Raw genomic sequence first — 19569 nt, forward strand, 5'->3', positions numbered from 1 at the left:
AAAGAAGTGTCCTGCACTTCTTTTGACGAGTCTGTATTTTTACGCGTCGTCGTTTGACAGCTGTCAAACGACGACGCGTAAATGACAGTTTGTCTGCACAGTACGTCGGCAAACCCATTCAAATGAATGGGCAGATGTTTGCCGACGTATTGTAGCCTTATTTTCAGCCGTAAATCGAGGCATAATACGCCTCGTTTACGTCTGAAAATAGGTCGTGTGAACCCAGCCTTACAGCCCCATAGGCATAGCTGAATGAGACCTTACTATGTAAATATAATTTTTTTAATATAAAATGTTTTTGTATTTGTTAGTTTTAACATATATAATTTTCCAAGGCGACTTGACATATTTCATGATTTCAGTTGAGGCACATCTCTTGTTTGGATCTGGTACAAGCAAATTTTTGAGCATTTCTAGAGCCTCTGTGCTAAATGGTTTCCATTGATTTGGAAGCTGAAATATTTTGCTGCGTTTATGCCATTTAGTATATTGAACAAAATTTTTATCAGCTGAGACTGCTAAGACCCATGGAAAATATCCTGTCAAAATGCAAAAGAGAAGTACCCCAAATCCCCAAGTATCCAAACTTCCTTGCACATTAAGCTTATCTGCTGTTCCTAGACAGCACATCTCAGGTGCTGTATATGGCAAATTCTCAGGCATTGATTCAACATATGTTCCAGCTGTGCAAGAGAGTCCAAAGTCAGTCAATTTAACTTTACGACATTCTTGATCAAAGATGAGAATGTTTTCAGGCTTTATATCACGATGAACAAGGCCTTTCTTGTGCATGTATTCTAGAGCACTGGAGAGTTGGATAGCACACCGTTTAACCGCATTTTCTGGCAAACCAATCTGCAAATGTCAAAAAATTTGTATCGGTTACACAGAAAAACAATAGCTAATCTATGATTATACTAAAGCATTATATAACAAAATAAAACCATGGGAATGATTCTAGCCACACATAAATATAAGACATTGTACACATTTATCATTTTTCTATAGAAAATCACAGCTATTTTCACACGGTATATCCTATAGCTCACATTTATCAATGTATTTGTTTTCTTTTGGTGCAACTTTCTTTTGGTGCAATTTACTCCAAATTAGGTTTGGATCTGCTTTGTTACATATTTATTAACCATTTGCACTAGAATTTTCGAGCCATTTGCCCAATGCCTATCAGCTTGTACAAGTGGGCTGAAAAGTAGGCGTGGTTTACTGCTTGGGCAGGATTTATGAAATGTATAAAATTCTACTTTTTGAAAAAGTTTCCAAAAAAGATGCATCTCTACTTCACACAGACACTGGCATATAAAAAAGAGGCGTGATTTTAGCCAGTGTGAAAGTTAATAGCAGAGGTGTACGTATGTTGTGACAGATTCATCAAAGAGGGCAAATGCAATCAAAAAACATATGTCAATAAAGTAGCTTTAAAGTGAAGTTAAACGTTCGACACACTTCTGACATGTCATAGTGACATATCAGAAGTTTGTATTGGTGGGGGTCCGTGCACGGAGACCCCCACCAATTGCTAGAACGAAACAGCTGAAGAGTTCGTGTGAGTGCTCAGCTGCTTAGTTTCTGTTCAGCTTTTTCTGGAAATAAATGTATCGGTGTACGGACTCAATAGAAAGTCTATGAGCCCATACTCCGATACATCCATAAAAAGCCGAACAGACACGAAGTGGCTGAGCGCTCATACGAACGCTTCAGCTGCTTCGTTCTAGCGATTGGTGGGGGTCTCAGTGCTCGGACCGCCACCAATACTAACTTCTGACATGTCACTATGACATGTCAGAAGTTTGTTGAAAATTTAGCTACACTTTAACTTAGACATTGGCTAAAATGATGCCACTTTTGATAAATGTGGGACTTTGAGTCTTATATAGGAAAACTAGAGCGCATAAGAAATGGAGGTGTTGCATATAGTAAAAAATCAGATCACAGTTTTACACTTTCTAGTATAGCCAACATTCTTCTTTGCATTAGCGCTGAAAAAACAGGCCTTTTTTTTATCATTGTTAAGTTGTTTATCCTGTATAATCAGACTGAGAATGAGATAGAGAGGTAATGATTGTTAGACGTGTGTACGCGGGCTATAGAACCTCAGGAAATTTTAAAGTTCAGTCTAACTTGTTTTTTTTCCAAAGATGGGGGCTTAGGGCATTTCCAACAGGCTGTGTCTTTGTCTAACATCTATGTATGTACCATAAGTGATCTTATAGAGGCTCTGTCACCAGATTATAATCTCCTACATAATCTGATCGGCGCTGTAATGTAGATAAGAGCAGTGGTTTTTATTTTGAAAAACGATCATTTTTGAGCAAGTTAATGGCAATTTTAGATTTCGTTTCTTAAAGACCAACTGGGCATGTTTTTACTTTTGACCAAGTGGGTGTTGTAAAGAAGTGTATGAGGGTGACCAATCAGTGACCAATCAGTGACCAATCAGCCTCATACACTTCTCATTGTTCCAGCCCAGCTTCTTTCACTGCACAATCTCACTGTGCTGTGGATCATGCTGGGCTGGAACAATGAGAAGTGTATGACACTGATTGGTCACTGATTGGTCAGCCTCATACACTTCTTTACAACACCCACTTGATCAAAAGTAAAAACACACCCAGTTGGTCTTTAAGAAACTAAATCTAAAATTTCTCATAACTTGCTCAAAAATTATTGTTTTTCAAAATAAAAACCACTGCTGCTATCTACATTACAGTGCCTATCAGATTATGTAGGAGAGAGGGCATTTATAATCTGGTGACAGAGCCTCTTTAAACCACATTGGTTAAGCTACAACTGTAATGAAGCTATATTTATACTCGTGTGTGTCTACTATTGGCTTTTGTGTGTTATCTCTCTTTGGCATCTTGTCCTGTATAAATAAACAGAACGGGGACTGGTTCTTCAGAGAATACCACATGAGATACTGAAGCACTCATATATGTTTGTGTGTGTGTCCTCAACTCTCCCAAATCTCCCAAATCCAGGCTACTCTGACATCAGTATATTGCTCTTTTACAGGGCCACTGTTGTAGCTAGTTGTGTTACATCGGTGTTTTGTCTAGTACTGTTTTACAGTACTGTATTGCACTATTGTTTATGTTTATTGCAGCATTACTTGGGTTCTGCATGCGGTTATGATTTTTTTTATCCATATGTAAATTGTAAGTGTAAAAAGAAAAAAAAAAAGACTTTGCTAAGGCATGGCCAAACCCTGAAAAGTTTGCGGTTACGAGACACACTTTTCCACCTCCGTTTATTATATTCCTGGATCTGTCCATGGTCCTGCCTTCCAGAACTCTTTACGGCCACCCAAATCTTCACAAAAATTATGCATAGGTGGCAGCCTGTATTTGTAAAAATATGTGTTTTTTTGGCCATTAACAGAACAATTTCTTGATTGTTTCAGAAACAGAACAATATTTTGGCAAATCAGCGAACATTTCACAATTCTGTTAAGACTTGGAAAACAAAAAAAACCCTGAAAGACCTCAGTTTATATCATCAAACAAACATACTTTTCTAGGTATTCTCCTGAACTCCTGTTTTCAGACGGGAGTAGAATTCTACATGTAGAATTCCCACTGGTAAGGGTATCCATAAGGGAGCCAATACTTACCCCCCGGGCGTCCCCCTGTTCTGAATGCAGCCCAGCCTCCAGGGATGACGCTGAAGCCCATGTGACCGCTGCAGTCTGTGATTGGCTCCAGCAGTCACATGGGATGTAACATCATCCCAGGAGGCCGGGCTGCACTCAGAACATGGGAAAGCGTCACTATGCAGTAAATAAAAGTAGGAATGTAAGCTCACCCTCCAAAGAAACGACAGACTAAAATCCTAAGCACTTAGGTGAGTTCAGGGAAGCTCACTTAGTCTCTGTTCACATGCGTTGGGGTCCTGTTCTGACATTCCGTTGGAGGCGACTACGCTATTGCTTCCGGCAAAATGACGGATCCGGTGCACAAAAGAGACAAATGGAAACCACATGCATAAGATCCGTCACCATTGAAATCAATGGTGATAGAAACGGAAATCTCTGGTTTCCGTCGGTGTCAATTTGTGTCTACTCAGGGTCCCGTTCTGACAGAAAACTCAGACGGAATGCCAGAACGGGACCCCAACGCAGATGTGAACAGAGCCATAGGCGCACAGGTATTCCCTTCTATTTATTCCACAATTTGTTGCCTTACACACAAAAAATATGGGTTGGTTTCGGGCCTTCCTTCCAGCCGCTAACTTTATTTATGCTAGTGTGGTCAAGATGTTAAATTTACCCCAGATTACATTGCTATGTCCCATCGGTGTTACTTCTGTTGATAACACCCTGTTGTCTCAGGAAATAGTTGAATTAGTCACAACTGAAATCTATGTCCTGGTGGGTTTTATGTATATTGAATTCATTTGTTTTTTGCTCTGAAGTCACTATCTGTAGCAGTTGTATTGGGATTGCCATGGTTGCATCTAAATAACCCAGTGGTAGATTAGCGACTGGGAATATAGTTAAGTTAAAGCCCGAGTGCCAACCACATGGCTTGTTCTTGTCATTTAGCACTGCTGAAACCACTCCTTTGCCTTGCACTATAAGGCTGGATTCCACCTCCATGAAAGATTCAGATTTCTTTCCTTTCAGCCACTCCACAGTGTATTTACTTATATATGTGTACATTTTTAGAATCATTATCATGTTGCAAGGTCAACTTTCAGCTGAGCTTTAATCTTCTGACAGATGATCTCATATTATCAAACACTCTCTGATGTAATGAAGGATTCTATGGTGGTCAGTTGCCCAAGTACTGATGCAGCAGGGCAGACCCAAAACATAACATTTCCACCACTATGCTTTACAGATGGTACCCGGTTATTTTGGTGAAATGCTGTGTTTGGTTTTCGCAAAACTTGGTCTCCTGGTACTGTGGCGCAATACCCTATCTTTGACTCTTCGGTCAAAGGCACATTGTTCCAGAAGTTCTGGTGTTCACTGATGGCTGTTTATTTTCCACAATCAGGATGTCTTTTCACCTGGGAGGCAAGACTCTGATGGTACATGGTGTTTATTAACCTAATCCAAGTAGTACAGGGAACAAAAATACTTGCTTTGCTCCTAACAGTGGATGCAAAGAAGTCGTTCAATAGGATAAAAGATGGGTTCCTGCAGTATCTATTAAATTCATTAAATTTTATAGGGCTTTAAAATTATTGGTAATGATATTATACTGTAAATAAGGGAAGGGGGGACGTGGAGAAGAGGAAAGAAGGGCAAGGAGTGATTGGATCCAGTGATCACTTAATTAAATAAATAAAAAGCCGGCACCAGTGGGCATTACTTAGCTCAGCAGGAATGTAGGGTGAACGGTCCCTCAATTCAGAACACCCTATGATGAATTACAAAATCCCATTAATTTTATTAATACTCATTTTTATTGTTTATATTTCTTATTTTACTTTGTTAAAAAAGCTTTATTCAAGATTTGCCATTGGAGAAAAAAACGGCAATATTAAATAAATGGGAGTTAAAGGGAAAACAGCTTCCATGCATTTGTACTATCAGATTATCTGATTAAATAGCATAGATGCACTGAATAACAGGCTCTGGGCTCCATTAATGATCCATTATCTCCAAATAGAGAAAAGTTGGAACAATGGTGAGTCTTCTCAAGAAGTTGCAGGCCTACTCAAATTTCTACAAGAGAAAGTCTGAAAAGGGCCTTGATGATCCTTGCCCATCTCAAATAATGTTAAGACCCCATTATTAGGAAGAGACTCTGCAAAAATGGTATCGATGAGACAGGCTCAATGAGAAAGGTACTGTTAAAGGAACATAAAGACTCCTCTTATTTGGCAAAAAACACCTTAATAACCCTGAGCCTTTTAGGATAATGTTCTGATGACTGATAAGTTAAAGGGAATGTGTCGCCATATATATATATATATATTTTTTTTTAAGTTATTTACTTATTTTTATTCTATTTTTAAAGTTTTTTTGCTTTTTTTTTTTTTTTCTTCCACAAGGTGGAAAGTATTACAAATTAAATAATAATTTTACATGTTTTCCTATGTTGGCCAACAGAGGGAGCAGTTCCCAGAATTACAGCAAGGTGAATAAGGGAAAGCAACCTGACACAGCTTCCGTAAATGTGAGAGGGAGACTCACCCCCTGCCTATTTTTGGCTACAAGCCAGGAAAATGTGTCTTCAAATTGCTAAGCATTGTCTAGCTCCCATTTTGGGAGTGCTTTTAACAATGCAGCTGATAGAAGCTCTAGGGCACACCAAAAGGCTAAGAATGATGAAAGTCCAGAGCAAAGCCCCTGTCGTGAATGACTGACAGGTTCACACTGCGTGTATTTGACGCGTTTTTTTTGGCGCATGTTATGTGCCAAAAACTGCATAAAAAAATGCTTGATTACACTTTTCATTTACATACAGTAATTGGTAAAGCGAGCTGTTAGTACATACAACGTGTTTTTTTACACATGCGATTTAAAAACCACGTTGTGTAAATAAAGAAGTGTTGAGTCAATTCCTTTGCATGTAAAACGTGCCAAATGTTCCCATAGTCAATGGGAGTCCTAATTATGCATCAAAAAGCGCACACAAAATTAGTAAAAAAACACCTGAAAAAAAGCGTCAAACGCTTGTTTAAGATTCCCATTCACATCAACGGGAAAGCAAGCGTTTTTAAAAAACGTGTTGCATAAAAATAGAAGTGTTGGATCAATTCTTTGGCGCATAAAATGCGCCAAATGTACCCAGAGTCAGTGGGAGTCCTAATTACGCACACAAAAACTGCAAAAAAACAACCTGCAAATGAAGAGGAAGCGTGCATGGCCCCATAGAAATGAATGGGTCAGTGTGCTATCGTTAAAAAAACAAATAGCACACTGAAGCATTTCACTGAAGTGTGCTTGAAGCCTAACATAATTTTTTTTGTAGGTTACGCTGGACCTATTGGACTACATTGTAGATTCGGTGGACTACTGCGATGATCTATGGTTTTTATTTAAATAAAAATATTTTGTTATGTCTCTGTTTTTTTAATACTTTATTAGCGCCTGGATAATGGTAGTTGTCTGTTTGACTACGTCCATTACTAAGGCGTGCCTTAATGTTAGCAAGTAAAAAGGCTGATCCTAACCCCCATTATTACCCCGGTACGCACTGCCACCAGGGGTATCGGGAAGAGCCGGGTACGATCCAGCACAAGACCATCCGTAGTGATGGGCGGGCACTGGGGTGGCAGCAGGCTGGTATTATTGGGCTGGAAGGGCCAAAAACAGTGGCTCTTCCCACCCTGGTAATGCTAGCCTGCTGCTGCTGGTTTGCATCTGGCTGGTGATAAAAAATGGGGGGCATCCCAAGTCATTTTTTAATTTTAATTTTTTTTTTTTTTAAAACACGCAGGGTCCCACCTATTTTCATAACCAGCCAGGTACAACATAGCAGCAGCCTAGCATTACCAGGGTGGGAAGGCCCACGGTTTCTGGCACTTTCTCAGCCTAATAATACCAGCCTGCGGCCACCCCAGTGCCCAGCCATCACAACAGATGGTCGGGTACTGGATCGTACCCGGCTCTTCCCGATACCCTTGGTGGTGATGGGTACCGGTGTAATAATGGGGGTTAGTGCTAGCTTTTTACTGCCGAACACCAAGCCCCGCCTTAGTAATGGACATTGTCAAACAGACAACTGGCATTACTAAGGTGCTAATAAAGTATTAAAAAAAACACAGAGACATAAGAAAATACTTTTATTGAAATAAAAACTCCCCCACACAATCCTTGTTAACCATTTTATTAAAAAACAAACAAAAAAACAAAACGTAGATCATCGCAGTAGTCCACCAAATATACAATGTAGTCCAATATGTCCAGCGGAACCTGCAAAACAAAAAAAAATAAAGTTGCTAATATGAAAAATATAAATACTTATACTCACCTACAGCGACTTCTGTCTTCTCCCCACAATAAATACTAGAGGTCACCACAAGCACCCTGCACGTACTTCCCGCACACACACACACCCACCCACGCAAACCATCACACAAGCACCCTGCACGCACCCCCCCACACACACACGCCCACGCAAACCATCACACAACCCCCCCCTACAAGCACCCTGCACACAACCCCCCCAACAGCACCCTGCAAGCACCCCGCCCACACACATGCCCATCATCACACAACCTTCCCACAAGCACCCTGCACAGTTGCATGTTTGGGGGGGATTGGTGTGTGTGTGCGCACACGCACATAGTTCTGCTGCGTGGCCACACAGCGCTCTGCTGCGTGGCCACACCGCACTCTGCTATACACACAGCGCTCTGCTACACACACACACAAAGCTCTGTACACACACACACACACACACACACACACAACACTCTGTGCACCCACACACAGCTCTGCTACACACACACACACACACACACACACACACGCACACAGAGTTACAGCAGGTGTGCGAGGGGGGGGGCCGTGGGAGAGCGACAGAGACACCGTAGCACACCTTACCTGCAGTGCGGCCGGTCTTCAAAGTGGGCCGCTCTGAACTGCGCTTGTGCAGTACAGAGCGAGATAGCGAGATAGCAGAAGCGGAGGACACAATGAACGGGAGACGTTCATTGTGTCCTATGCATTGTAGCTGCCGTATTCCATCTGTGTATGTGTCGTTAAGAGACACATACACAGATGAAATAAAACATGGCAGCCCCCAGTAAAGTAAGAAAATGTTAATAAAAAAAAAACATTGTGTGTAAAAAAATAAAATCAGTATCATATTTTATTAAACAAAAACATACATTTATAAAAATAAAAAAATTCATGACCGCTTTCCTTTTAAAGGGAAACTTTTTTGAAGACATGGGTCCCTTTACATCTGTGTAAAGCAAAACACCATTCCAGAATAAGGACATCATACCAACAGTTGAGCAAGTTGATGCTGCTGAAGGTGACACAAGCCGGTATTAAGTTTATTGGGGTAATTACTTTTTCAAATGTGTGACATAAGTATGTGAAGACTTTTGACATAAACTAAGCGTTCACTTAATAACGCGTTTACTCACTGACGTCCCATATGTACTCATGGCATGAACGTGCATGTGCATCTATGAACATTACTCAGTGGTTAAGCAGTACTTGATTGTTTTATATCCGTTTAATGCATAATAAAAACTACTATACCCAATAATATTCTTATTTTTTATTACATACCTGGGGCTTCATAAGAGAGAACAGATTATCATGTGCTAGCTCTTGGGCAAATATGTAATGTCTCTCTGTCTGAAAGGCAATTCCAAAAGTACCAATGATGCATGGGTGAGTTGAGAGACATAGTGAAACACAATACTCGATTAGGAACATGTGAAGATCGGTCTTGTTTTTCTGCATGAATTTAAGAGCCATTAAATTTCCTAAAATAAAAAGGAAACAAAATACATCATTATGTCTCAATTTATGTATGTAAGGCACAGTGCACATGACTGTAGTTTCCATCCGTAAAGATGAAATTGCGTATCTATGTCCGGGCTGGAGAAACGATCAGCAAAATATAGAACATGTCCTATTCTTGGCCGCAATTGCATCACGGACTCGCCTAAAGAAGTCTATGGGTGCTTCCACAATTGCGATCGGCTACTGATGTGTGTCCGTAGACGGCGGAACCAAATTTGCAGACAGTAAAAATCTTTACGGTCATGTGCATGATGCCTAATGTTTCTGTAATTTTCTGTCATTGATGATACTATAAAGCACAAAACATTTGAGAGAAAATGAAAGACTAAACTGCTGAAATAGGATGTGTGCCATTCACACACAGTTTTTGTATCTGTGCACTGTTTTGTTTTTTGCAAACTTCATGAAATTGTAAAGCCTCTAGTTCTAACTACTATGTTCACATTTGGTTTATGGCTTCTGTTTATAACAGACTGCCGGATCCTCGTCTAACTGATACCAAGTATGCCCGACGAATCCCACTGACTTGCAATAGAATCCATTGGGTTTTGACCAGAAGAATAGCAGTGCATGCAACTATTCCTCCCGTAAAATCTGATAACATTTTCACCAGAGCCTTCAATGCAAATGTGAACAAAGCCCACATTTGTTTTTTAGTTATTGGATTGTGCAATTACTCATGATTTGCCTGCTTTGTTTTGTGTGTTTTTCCATTGTATTTAGGGGTTATCTATTCCACTTATATATGTGCCTACTGTACTAATACTTGGAAAACTAATGTGATCACACAGGTTTGTAAGATTTTGAGACCCGAATGTATCCGCATGAGATATCAAATTTGTACAATTTCCCATTGAATGACTGGCATTTAGGCCAATTGAAAAAGAAAATCTATAGATCTGCTACATTAAATGGTTATTCATCATACTAGTCTATAAGGTGGAAGCTTTTCCCCAGGGCCACTTACAGTTCTGATTTAATATGATTAAGGGTTATGAGCTGCGTTTCATTAATAAAAGAGGCTGTTACAGTACATAAAGACAGTGTAGAACAAAAGAACAAAAAAGTAACCCAGAAGTGCTTCCCAAAAGATGGTAACAGATGTAGCAGTGGTGGCATTATGAAAGGTACATGTTCGTGTGTGTAACGTCTGCGGCCGCAGACTCCTTTCATCCTGCAGACGCCTTCCTTCTGGGAGATGCCAGCACATGCGGCCGTCCTGGCCTGCAGTGACCACTAGTGTGCGTGCGCGAGCTCGGTCATGGCCTTAAAGGGCCAGCGCGCACACATGTTTAGAATTGTCTAATCACCCTGGACTATAAGAAGGGCCCTGCCCCTTTTACTCATTGCCTGAACTTTGTTGTGTTAACCCGTGTTAGTCTTGTAAATGGTCCCTTAGTGTTTTCCAGTTCCCCGTTTCTGCTACCTGCATCCTGTATCCCGTGCTACCTTGTTCCTGTACCTTAGAGAGTTGGAGTCGTGTTGTACCACCGATCACGTCTGCTGTGTTACACCACGCCTGGGGCCTGCTGCCAAGGTCCCATCCGAGCCTAAGCATCCCTACTGTCTGAACTATCACAGGTACCCTTACTTGGACTATAGACTTTACTTGGTACACTGTGTGGCCAGCTGCTATCCCGCTATGGCGTTACGGCCCAGTGGGTTCACATACCCACAGATCGTGACCGTGTGGACTCCAAGTTTTCAACTGCAATCGTTCTTTCTCCCCAGGCTAAAAGCTGTACTGCCTTCACTGGAAGAGGCCAGAGGAATCACCTCTGTTCTGCCCAAGGACCACCATATATGCCTTGTATGTATGGACTGGGCTGTCAGAGTTATACCAATTACCAGATTTGGATCTCATGACCATGTAGACACAAAATGCTTAGAACCCTTGAATTAATAAATTCTCATTTAAAAACGGCATCTCTGTGTGGCTACCATTTCACAACTTTACAGTCTTCAGTACCTGAACAGGGTGTTTAGACGATGGCAAATAAATGGTAAGTTCAGCTTATTGCTGTCACATACTCCGTTCCTGCTGCTCCCTCGGTCTCCAGGACGTCAAGAATTACTCGCTTGGGCGTCGCCCGGCCTGGCAGACTGAGGCAGTCTGCAGCCAATAGGAGCTCAGAAGCGTCAGGCCAATCAAAGCCTGGCTGATGTTCCTGCACTCCCGTCCTCTCCTTATTTAGTTCAGCCTGGGTTAGTAGGTCTTTGCCTGTAATTAGATTTTCCTAGCCTGGTGCTTTCCCTAGTTTGTCTCCCCTGAGCGACTTGCATTTTGACTCCTTTGTGACCTGACCCCGGCTGGACTCCTGACTTTTCTTTCACTTCTGACTTTTTTGTTTTTTCCACACTCACCCGGTTTGACCCTGCCTTGCCTGACTCTGCCTTTTGCGCCCAGACTTGTCTGCGGCGCAATTGCCCTGCCTCTCCCTCCGTGTACTTCCCAGGTGACCCTTTGTTATTTTGTACTGTCTCGGTCTTATCCGTTTGTCAGTTTCACTGGTACTAGTATAGGGAATGCCGCCCAGTTATGCGCCGTCGTTTAGGTCGGGTCGTACAAGTAGGTAGGGACAGAGGTTTGGGAAGAACAGGAACCTCACTGTTTACTGTGTATTTGTTCGTGACAATTGCACAATGAAAATGCACCCATCTCCGTTCAGTTGATACAGTCAGTTTAGCAATGGTTACCATACAATGTGAGTGAATGATAGAGGTCAGATCTATAATTTTGTTTTGCTAAGGTGAAATGCACTATGCCAATTGAAATTCATTCTTAACGTAAAGCCGTATATGGTTCCAGAGTTATGATGCATGGAAATGGGGCAATGACAAGCTGCGTAAAACCAATGGAATTGCTGTTCCAGGATGGGCTGCTTTTGCTTGATAGTGCTGATTAACATACTGTTTATGGCCGAGTAACTCTCTTCAAAAGTTGACACTGGAAAATTTAAAAGCATCCTTCCTACAGCCCATCTAATTTTTATCTTTTCCTATTAAAGAAGGATACATTTTTCTGCCAACAGAGAAGGTGATAATTTGAGAAAAAAAAATAGGCTAGATATGTGTTTATGCCAGTTGAGTAAGTAATTAAATGTAATAATATTAAAAAGTAACAGGATAACTTACTTTTTACTTGTACCCTGACCTCTCATGCTAGCGGGGTATCACTGGGATTCAACAAATTCTCCTCCTTTTCTATGAATGGGGTACTATGTTAGATAACATTGTGTTTAAATGATACTGTGGGAAATAAGCCCCATGCAGTTTCTGAAACAGACGCAAGAGAGGAAAAGAAAAGTGTCGTTTGCAATCAACCCACTGGGTAATTACACATTAAAACTAATTGCTTGTGTGAGGGAAGCCAAAAAAATCCCACCTCACTTACTCATATGGAATTACTCATATGGGAATACAACTGCTTAAAAAACAGTATTGGATCCCATTTTGGGAAATAATTGAAACTTTTCTTTAAAAAATCCAAACCGTTATTTTAAACATTATCTGTAATGACTGGCAAAGTACCAATAGTCTGGCACAAAGCAAACATGGTGCCTATTTTTAAAAAGGTCTCTAGGTCTTCCCAGGGTGATTATAGACATACGTTTAACATCCATTGTTTGAAAAAATATTCGATAGGCTTGTAAGAAAATAATAGTATATTTGTAACGCCGGAGGTGGGCCCCAAATCTGCCAGTGGTCCCCTTGCCGGGTCTCGTGCCTCTCTCGGCGCTCTCAGTCTACTGCGGCTCACGCCCACCGTATAACTAGTGCTCTGAACGTCTCTAAAAGGGCCAGTGCGCACAAAATTCTGTTTCCCAATCACCCCTGTTGTTTCACAGGACTATTTAGGGCACCTCCTCCATCTCCCAAGTGCCTGAGCAATGTTGTTGCTAACTCAGTGTTAGTCTGCGAAGGTTCTGTAGCCTGTTCCTGAAACCTGTCTCTGTGAATATCCAGTGTCCCTGTCAAGTTCAGTGTTCGTGATGAGTCCAGTATCTGCGTCCAGTGTCTGTGACAAGTCCAGTGTCCGTGACGACTTCGGTGTCCGTGTCCAGCGTCCGAGACGAGTCCAGTGTCTGAGACCAGTTCTGCTTCCAATAATCCAGCACAAGCCAGCTTTCAGCTATCCGGCACCAGCCTGCCATCCAGGTACCATCGACCAGTGACTGTCCTATATTTGTTTGGTCAGCTGCTACTCCGTTATGGTGGAGTGGCCAAGTGCGTCCACAACCCCGGTGAACGTTACAATATATGATAACCAGCATGGTTTTACTAAGGACAGAAGTTGTCAAACTAACCTGATGTGTTTTTATGAGGTGGTAAGTAAATGTCGGGATAGAGGTGCAGCTGTTGATAAAGTGACTTTGCAAAAGCATTTGACACTGTCCCTCATAGACGCCTAATGGGTAAATTAAGGTCTATAGGTTTAGGAAGTTTAGTTTATAATTGGACCATATCCAGAATGTTGTGGACAATGATTCCTACTCTGAATGGTCACCTTATAAGTAGTGTACCCTAAGGTTCAGTGCTGGGACCACTATTATTTAACTTGTTTACCAATGATACAGCAGATGGGATTAAGAGTACCATTTCTATTTTTGCAGATGACTCCAAGCCATATGTAGTAGAGTACAGTCAATAGAAGATGTTCATGAATTACAAGCTAACTTGGAAGCCCTGAGTATTTGGGCATCTATTTTGCAAATAAGGTTCAAACGTGATAAATGTAAATTTGTGAATCTAAATACTAATAATTTGCATGCACCATATGTCCTAGAGGGAGTAAGCCTAGGAGAGTTATTTGCTGAGTAGGATCTGGGTGTACTTGTAGATTATAGACTAAATAACAGCATGCAATGTCAATCAACTGCATCTAAAGCCAGTAGGACACTATTGTACATAATATTACCGCTTTACAGAGCATTCTGTTCCGTGCACCGAAACCAACAGCAGCCACCCCCTCCTGCACTACAATCTGCATCTATAGGACACAGATACAATTGAACAATTCTCTAGCACTGGCAGGGAACATTAGTTCCTTGCCAAACCATTTAGCAGCTTTCAATGATGTAGGCGGCAATATGAGGTCATCGCGCCCTGCGTCATTGCTAAGAAGCAGCTCTGGCTAGTAGAGGCCTAGAAGACGCAAGGAAATAGGAACAGGTGAGTGTAGAAGGTTTCATTTTACTTAGTGAACATTGTGAATGGTATTATCTACAGGGGAAACTATCTACAAGAGGCTCTATAGGGGGCTCTATGGGGGTACTATCTACAGGAGGCTCTACGGGGTACTATCACTGAGGGGCACTATCTACAGGGGGCTCTATGGGGCACCATCTTCAGTGGGCTTTCGGGGCACCATCTACAGCGGGCTCTATGGAGGGGCACTATAAACAGTGGCTCTCTGTGGGGCAATATCTAAAGGGGCACTTTAGATATTGTGTGTTGCTTTATTTTACAGCGTGTGACATGATTATATTCAGGAAATACAATATTTGAAGCAGCACAAATCCCGTTATCAGGAGCTGTGTCACGCTGTAAAATCAGACAAACCCAGTCTGACGTAATGTAATCTTCAGAAAAAGCATGGTGAACAGCAGCACACGTCTCCCAAGTTTCAATCAATATGTTCTTTTATTGGTCAAACATCCAGTAAAAAAATGGCAACGTTTCAACTCGTGACAGGTGGAGGGTCTTTCTCAAGCCAGCTTACATATGGCCCACATTATAGACAGAAATACCAGTAATACCCCATACAAAACTACTACCAAACAAAATCCATGCTCCTAAAGCCAAAGGGTGCTCCTTTCTGAGCCCTATCCTGTGCTCAACAGCAGTTTACTTCCACATATAGGGCATTGCCATACCCAGGAGAACCCTTTTAATATTTTTTGGGTGTGTGTGTCTCCAGTGGCACATACTGGGCACCATATACTTGCCACTGAAATGGCCTATCTAGGGAAATTTTTTTACTTTGCACCATCCGAGGCACATACATTTATGGAAAAGACTTGTGGGGTCTCTACACACCTTAGTAAAAGCCTTGAGGTGTGTAGATTCCAAAATGGGGTCACTTCTCAGGGGTTTCTTTTATTATTTTACATCAGAGACTCTGCAATTGTGAATCAATACTTTGTAAATTACTAAATTAGGCCTCAATTTCGCATGGCACTCTTTGACTCCTGAGCCCTGTCAAATGTCCAGGCAAAAGATTAGGGCCACATCTAGGGTGATTCTAAAAGCGGGAAACACAGAATAATAATTAAAGAGCTGTCTTTTCATTTTGGCACAAGCTGGGTACAACATATTGGACACTGAAATGGCATATGTATAGAAAAATATCCATTTTCACTCTGCAGCATCAAGTGCACACTAATTTCTGGAAAACATCGGTGGGGTAAAAGGACCAAAATGAGGTCATTTCTGGGGGGGGGGGGGGGTTCCACTGTTTTGGTCACACAGGGGCTTTGCGAATGTGTCATGGTGCCCAGAAAGCAATCCAGCAAAATCTGTGCTTCAAAAGCAAAATGACACTCCTTCCCGTCTGAGCCCTACTGTATGCCCAAACAGCAGTTTATGACCACATATGGGATATTTACGCACTCTGGAGAAGTTGGTTTACTATTTTGCAGTATAATTACCAAAGTGGATTTTAATTTTAAGATTTCCCAATTTGCATACGCACCGTTATTTGACATTGGTTGTTCCCAATGTATGTTCTGAAGTGAAGCCCTTAACCTGGGGAAATTGGCCTTCTTAAAATTTAAGTGCTTTTGAAAAAATCTCTATATTTTGCAGGGAATATTAGAAGGGGTATTCAAGACTGGACAACTTTAACACCTTGATGCTGAATCACGTACATGCACGGCATAGAAAGGCAGCCATTCGCGCATTCTGCTACGTGCTTGTGATCGTGCGGGCACAGAAGCTGTGCACGCGCAAACAGCATGAGATCCCGGCTGTGAATGACAGCCGGGCTCCCGCTCTGATGGCTAGGATTGGAAAAACCTCCAATCCCTGCTGTTTAAACCCTTAAATGCCGTGGTCAATAGCGACCGTGGCATTTAAGTGGTTTGACAGAGGGAAGGTGCTCCCTCTGTCACTGAATGGCGGCTTGCGAACACGATCTCCGACGAGTTGCCATGGCAGTTGAGGGCATAACAAAGGACTCCATGCCTGCCCTGGCTATGTGCCTATTAGGCAGTGCCAAAAGCATGGCCTAATATATTGCCTGTCAGGAATAATTAAAACTGTTAAATAAAGTTTATTGAAAAAAAAAATTACAGTAAAAATGATAGAACCACTTTTTTTTCATAAAAAGTGGTTTTGTTTACTAGATGTGTAAAACCCCCAAAACAAACATATATGGTATCGCCACGATCGTAACGACCCGAATAATACATTTAACACATTAATTAAACTGTCGGGTGAAATCTATATGAAAAAACACACAAAAACTACTGCGAAAATAAAAGTTAATCACTAAGTCCCATGTACCCCAAAATTATATCAAAGAAAACGACATTTTGTCCCATACAAAACAAGCTCACATATGGCTGCATCGACAGAAAAATAAAAAGTTACGGCTCTTGGAAAGCGGCGATGCAAAAACAAATAATTTTTGTTTAAAAGTTTTAATTGTGCAAAAGTAATAAAACCTACACATATTTTGTATTGTCGTAATCATACTGACCCATAGAATAAAGTGATCAGATAGCAGCATCAATTTGACATGCGAAAAACAATTCCTGCCCTAAATAATTTTATAAAAATGTTAAGCAATTTAATATACATACGCACGAAAATTGTGCATTAGAAAAATACTAATCATCCTTCAAAAAACAAGCCCTCATATGGCTATGTCGACATAAAAATAAAAAAAGTTATGCCTCTTGGAAGGCGGGGAGGAAAAACCGAAAAAGAATGCTTGGTCATTAAGGCCAAAATAGGCCTGGTCCTTAAGGGGTCAAAGACCTTTTGAACTAAATGTTTATGCTTAAAAATTAGTTTCTTAGACAAATGTAGTCAAATTGATGCCTTTCTATATTTATACATTTATTTTCTAAAGAAATTTAGAAGTACAGAATTTTTAATCACGATGACTAAATCATAATTTTTAAGGCAATAATAGTTCATTTAAAAGTGAATTTGTGGAATTGCTGTGCTCATTAATGCCAAATGTCAATCAAATGTGTTATGAAAAGGTGGAATGGATCTTAAAGACCATCTATCCTCAGAAAAAGACCTATTGTTTAAAAAAGTTTTTCTGTTTATTTTTACTTTTTAGTGGTGTTTTTTTAGGCCACTAACTATATATATATTTTTTTAAATCCTGAAATATGGCTGATTCCATCTTAGCCACTGAGCCCCCCACACAGCGGATATTTTCCACACACAAATTGACCTGTGGTGCAAATTTTTCAATCGGCAGCATGTCAATTTATGTTGCAGAATAGTTGCGGATCTACCACTGCGGATTTCCCTGCGACTTCCTTTTGGTTTGCTACGAAAATTTTCTAAAGCAAATCCAGTACATGTAAACATACACTTACAAAGAGTCTTGGGAGGGAAAAGGGGAACTACAGGAGGGTAGAAGGTGCTACTTACCCAGATAGCTACCACATAAAGGTTAATAAAAAAAATTGCAAGAATTCCACAAATTCTATCTGTGATTTGTATAGTTTTTATGACTTTATTTTTTATTATTTTCCATTTTAAAGTAATAGTAAATAGATCCTTATAACACCATGTCGTTTTTAGGTCCAATATTGGTGCAATTTGTGTTGAATAATTGTTACATGTAATTCCCTGGATAGTATGTTGCAAAATATAAACAATGATGTAAAAAATAAACAATAAAATGATGTAAAAAATGTAAGACATACTTTAAAATTCTATTATTAGTGTTTTTCCATATTCCATAGCCCAAACAGTTTTAAAGGGGTTGTCCCCATATTATATTTTAGGGCATATGAACATTATCGCAGGGTATCCCCATATGGGATCCCCCTGAGCCAGAATGTAGGGCCATTAACAAGCAGTGGCTCTTTCTCTGGTGGACTCTAGCTATCCATATATTACACAGACTGCTGTTTTCTTAAATAGCAGCCATTTCCTCTGTAGTGGAATTTTCATTTTCAGCTATTTTATTGACATGTTGCTATATTAATGATCTTAGGCCCCATGCACACGAACGTGTTTTTTCATCCGCAATTCCCCCGAAAAGCCACGGGAGAATTGCGGACCCATTCATTTCTATGGGCCCATACACACTATCCGTGTTTTCACGGGTCCCCGCATGTCCGCAAATCCGTGCCGCACAAACTCAGGACATGTCTTATTACGGCCCGCAAATTCGATGCGGACATGCCCATAGAAGTCAATGGGCCCGTAGAAAATGCGGGTACACCTCCGTGTGTCAACCGCAGTTTGCGGATTTGTGGAAGTGTTGCTAGGCGACGACCGGGAATGAGTTCTGTCGTCATCCTGTTTTACCTAGGCTTTTTTTTTTTATCCGCATTTTGCGGATTACATACGGATGAACTGCGGATTACATATGGATGAACTGTGGAGGACATTTCACGGAACACGGTCCTGGAATTTGCGGACCATAAAAACACTACGGTCGTGTGCATGAGGCCTTAAGCTTAAATTCAATGGATATTAAATATTTATATAAAACATTGCACCATATTACAAATACATTTCTATATCTTCTTTTATACCTTTTGTTTGGTTTAACGCAAGCAGAACATGTCCATAAGAACCACTTCCCAGCTCTTTGACAATAATATAGTTATCTTCTACCTTGATTATGGGAAGATTTTGGGAAGTAAGGAGCAGCATTTCTTCTAGATAGTTCTTATTCCACCTTTTCTCATTCAGGTTCATGTTTTTAGGTAATAGACGCTTCTTTCTGTATTCTGATAAAATGATAAAATGCATTGTCATTCTATTATCATCACTATTAGTGTTACGAAACTTACTATTATTACTATAACTAAAATTATGAATAATATTAACCCTTATTTATAAAGCACCAACATATTTTGCAGTGCTTTACATTGTATGGTAGACAGGTGGAACTATAAACCAATACA

General features: G+C 40.7%; 1 protein-coding gene across 1 annotated transcript; it reads right to left on the reverse strand.

Annotated features, from left to right (window-relative positions):
- Nucleotides 1-282: 282 nt before the first annotated feature.
- LOC142661475 (serine/threonine-protein kinase SBK1-like) lies at nt 283-19360 on the reverse strand. Its single transcript, XM_075838872.1, has 3 exons — nt 19195-19360; nt 9221-9420; nt 283-855 (listed from the first exon to the last, which is right to left on the reverse strand). Exons 1-3 carry the CDS (start codon nt 19358-19360, stop codon nt 283-285), a joined length of 939 nt encoding a protein of 312 aa, XP_075694987.1.
- Between the last annotated feature and the right edge of the window lie 209 nt (nt 19361-19569).

Source organism: Rhinoderma darwinii, chromosome 10 (genome assembly GCF_050947455.1).
Source record: "Rhinoderma darwinii isolate aRhiDar2 chromosome 10, aRhiDar2.hap1, whole genome shotgun sequence".
NCBI classification, from domain to species: domain Eukaryota; kingdom Metazoa; phylum Chordata; class Amphibia; order Anura; family Rhinodermatidae; genus Rhinoderma; species Rhinoderma darwinii.